This window comes from Vollenhovia emeryi, unplaced genomic scaffold (genome assembly GCF_000949405.1).
Source record: "Vollenhovia emeryi isolate VEMERY1.0 unplaced genomic scaffold, V.emery_V1.0 DF943957.1, whole genome shotgun sequence".
NCBI classification, from domain to species: domain Eukaryota; kingdom Metazoa; phylum Arthropoda; class Insecta; order Hymenoptera; family Formicidae; genus Vollenhovia; species Vollenhovia emeryi.
In genome coordinates this window covers 1-2,769 of record NW_011962409.1, presented here as the reverse complement: position 1 = coordinate 2,769, position 2,769 = coordinate 1, and the positions used below count along the sequence as shown (strand labels likewise).

At 61.0% G+C, this 2,769-nt stretch overlaps 2 protein-coding genes across 2 annotated transcripts; one reads left to right on the top strand and one right to left on the bottom strand.

The window, feature by feature from the left end:
- Positions 1–600: 600 nt before the first annotated feature.
- LOC105564518 lies at positions 601–1,472 on the top strand (the record flags this gene model as incomplete). The annotated part of the gene is made up of 2 exons (XM_012016946.1): positions 601–899; positions 1,003–1,472. Coding segments are annotated over 2 exons (769 nt in total), but the record flags the coding sequence as incomplete, so codon positions are not given.
- Positions 1,473–2,294: 822 nt separating this feature from the next.
- Positions 2,295–2,723, bottom strand: LOC105564510. The gene has a single exon (XM_012016934.1). It carries the CDS (start codon positions 2,721–2,723, stop codon positions 2,295–2,297), a length of 429 nt encoding a protein of 142 aa, XP_011872324.1.
- Positions 2,724–2,769: the final 46 nt, after the last annotated feature.

Below are 2,769 nucleotides of genomic sequence, written 5' to 3'. Positions count from 1 at the left end.
ATATAAATTCATTTCGGAAACAGCATTCCGCATCTTTACGCTCGTGGAAGACGCGTCGCGTTCCAAATCCGATAATTACAACAAGCGGTCACTTTCGAGAAGGGGATCGTCTTCGTATAAGGCGCGTAAGGATGAATCCGGCGCGCGCGCTTTGGTTACGAGTACATCCATCAATTACTCACTGTGCAAGAAAGAGAGACACGGGTTATACAGGGTGTTTCAGGGTAAAGTGTCCTAACTTAAAATATGAACTTAGGACCTCAAAACAAGAACAAACTTTCCTCTGGAGACATGTCCGTAAACGCTTTGTTTAAGAGATATTGACATCTAAACATTTTTTCATTATAAAATTTTATGAAATTGTTATCGGGTTATAATAAATAATTGAATAGTGTGCTTCAAATACTTTATTATTAAAAAATGTGGCGGCCTACGGCAGCCACAGGGCGCCGCGCCGTAAGGCACGCGCCTGCACGCCGCGGAGTACGGTAGTTCGCGGCGCTACCGATAGGTGGCGAGGCGCGTGGGCGACGAACCTGCGATCAAGATTTGGTCAACCATAGGATAAAAGCAGGACCCCCGCAGCGAATTTTTAATCAGATTTTCGGCGCTAGTCGCCGAAAAGGGAGCTTCCGAGCGCCAATCGCCCAAGGATCCTACGAGAGCGCAAGACGCCGAACGCAGAAGAGCGCAAGACGCCCAACGCAGAAGAGCGCCAGTCGCCAGCGAAGACCTCCGAGCGCTAGCCGCTCCTACGGCGCCAGTCGCCCACCGGGAAGCGCCAGCCGCTTCACCAGGCGTCAACCGCCTTCCTCCGAGCGCTAGCCGCTCCTACGGCGCCAGTCGCCCACCGGGAAGCGCCAGCCGCTTCACCAGGCGTCAACCGCCTTCCTCCGAGCGCTAGCCGCTCCTACGGCGCCAGTCGCCCACCGGGAAGCGCCAGCCGCTTCACCAGGCGTCAACCGCCTTCCGTCGAGCGCTAGCCGCTCCTACGGACGCCAGCCGCCCTCCGGGAAGCGCCAGCCGCTTCGCCAGAGCGCCAGCCGCTCCTTCCATCGCCAGCCGCTGCACCGGGCGCTAGTCGCCTCCCCCAGGCGCCGGACGCCAGACACCACGGGGTCTCCGAGCAAGACCCCGGCGCCGGACGCCGCAACACCTGCCGACTCCACGGGGACTCCCTCGGACACCACCGACATTCGCAAGGCGGTGAAGTCCAGGAGCCGGGCAAGCAAGGAGAACCGGGAGCCCCGTTCCCACAAGGGAAGCAAATCCCGGAGCAGGGACCACAAGGGAGACCAGCCTCCGCGTCCGCCCCTCGAAGGGGAACTGATCCCCTTGAGAAAACGGACGCAACCGCTGCCTGTACACTCCAAGCCAAGCGTCCTAAGGCGGATGCACCCACGGACCGTCGGCCAGAACCGGACCCCCGACGAGAGCCACAGGACGACCCAGGACACCTAGGGTGTGCCTAGTCACAAGCGACGACTCCGACCACGGGACCACACCTCGCCGGGCGTACCTCGCCGACGCAGAGACGCAAACGGTGCAGAAGACGTTTCGGGACGCGGCAACCCAAACGAAGTTCAGGGGTGGTCGACACCCAAGCTTTTTTTTTTGTTAACCCGGGGGAATCCTCATGGACCGTCCCCTCGCCCCGCTGGGACGGGACGAGGGGGTGTGTGGGACTCACCCTCCCTGTACCTCGGGCAGTTAACGACCCGAGGCCAGCGTGCAATGAAGGGTGCCTACCTCACTAAACCCACCGGGGGTGGTCTTCTCTGCGCCATATTGAGCCGACCGGGGACTGCTTTCGCATGTTCTGCCGGCCGACTTGGCGCCACGCGCTGTTTATTCGCGCGCTCCTCTCGGTCCATTTTTCTTGGACCATGCCCTGAGTGGGCATTCTCCTATCTGCACTGAATGTGCCGCGGCAGGGGTGCCACCGGGCCCCTGCCGCGCCCCCTTGTTGTTGGTGGGGGCTGGTGGACCAGGAGTCCTCAGCTCTTGGCCCACCCCCTGGTGTCCCTCAACTTTCCCAGACTTCCCCTCTTAGGACGCCTCTTACGCCAGGCAGGGGATACCCCGGACCTATTCGTTGGCGGGCCCCGGACGCCGTGTTGAGGGAACACCCCTCTTGGTTGACCTATAGGTCACTTGTCCCCGATTATTCGGGGAGGAAAATCCTCCTCGTCGTTACGCAGTCCCGGGAGAGGGGGGAAGGAAGCAGGCGCGCTGTCCCCGCCCCTAGGGGGCGACGACAGCCGTCCCACGAACCCCGCCCCCCTTACCCAGGACTACCACCTCCTTAAGTGGGCTGGCATTCCTCTTCCTCTCCTTCGTGCTCCAGCCCCGCCCTGGTCATTCTGGGGGTCCGCCTCCCCCCTCCGAATGCGCTCCGCTTCCTCCTTCAGGAGCATAACCCCCTCACAGTACGTCGCAAAGGCATTCCAAGCGTCCTCGCTTTGGACGCTCGCCTCCACGACTGCCTCTATGGAGAGGTCGTCGCCTACGACCTCTCTCAGTCGACTTCGCTGCACAGCCCACGCTGGGCATGTCTCCAGCGTGTGCTGCGCATCGTCGACCTCCTCGTCACAGTGATGGCAACCTGGCGTCACCTCCTTGCCTATGCGTCGCAGGTACCCACCAAAGCATCCATGCCCGGTGAGCACCTGCGACGTCCTGTAGGATGCCCTTGCCCAGGACCTGTCCAGCCACTCCTCCATAACCGGAAGAATGGCTTGAACAGTCCTCCGACCCGGGCAGTTGGGG

What these genes read in the sequence shown, in the direction of transcription:
- LOC105564510 (XM_012016934.1), bottom strand. Translation starts at nt 2,723, where the DNA reads ATGGAGGAGTGGCTGGACAGGTCCTGGGCAAGGGCATCCTACAGGACG.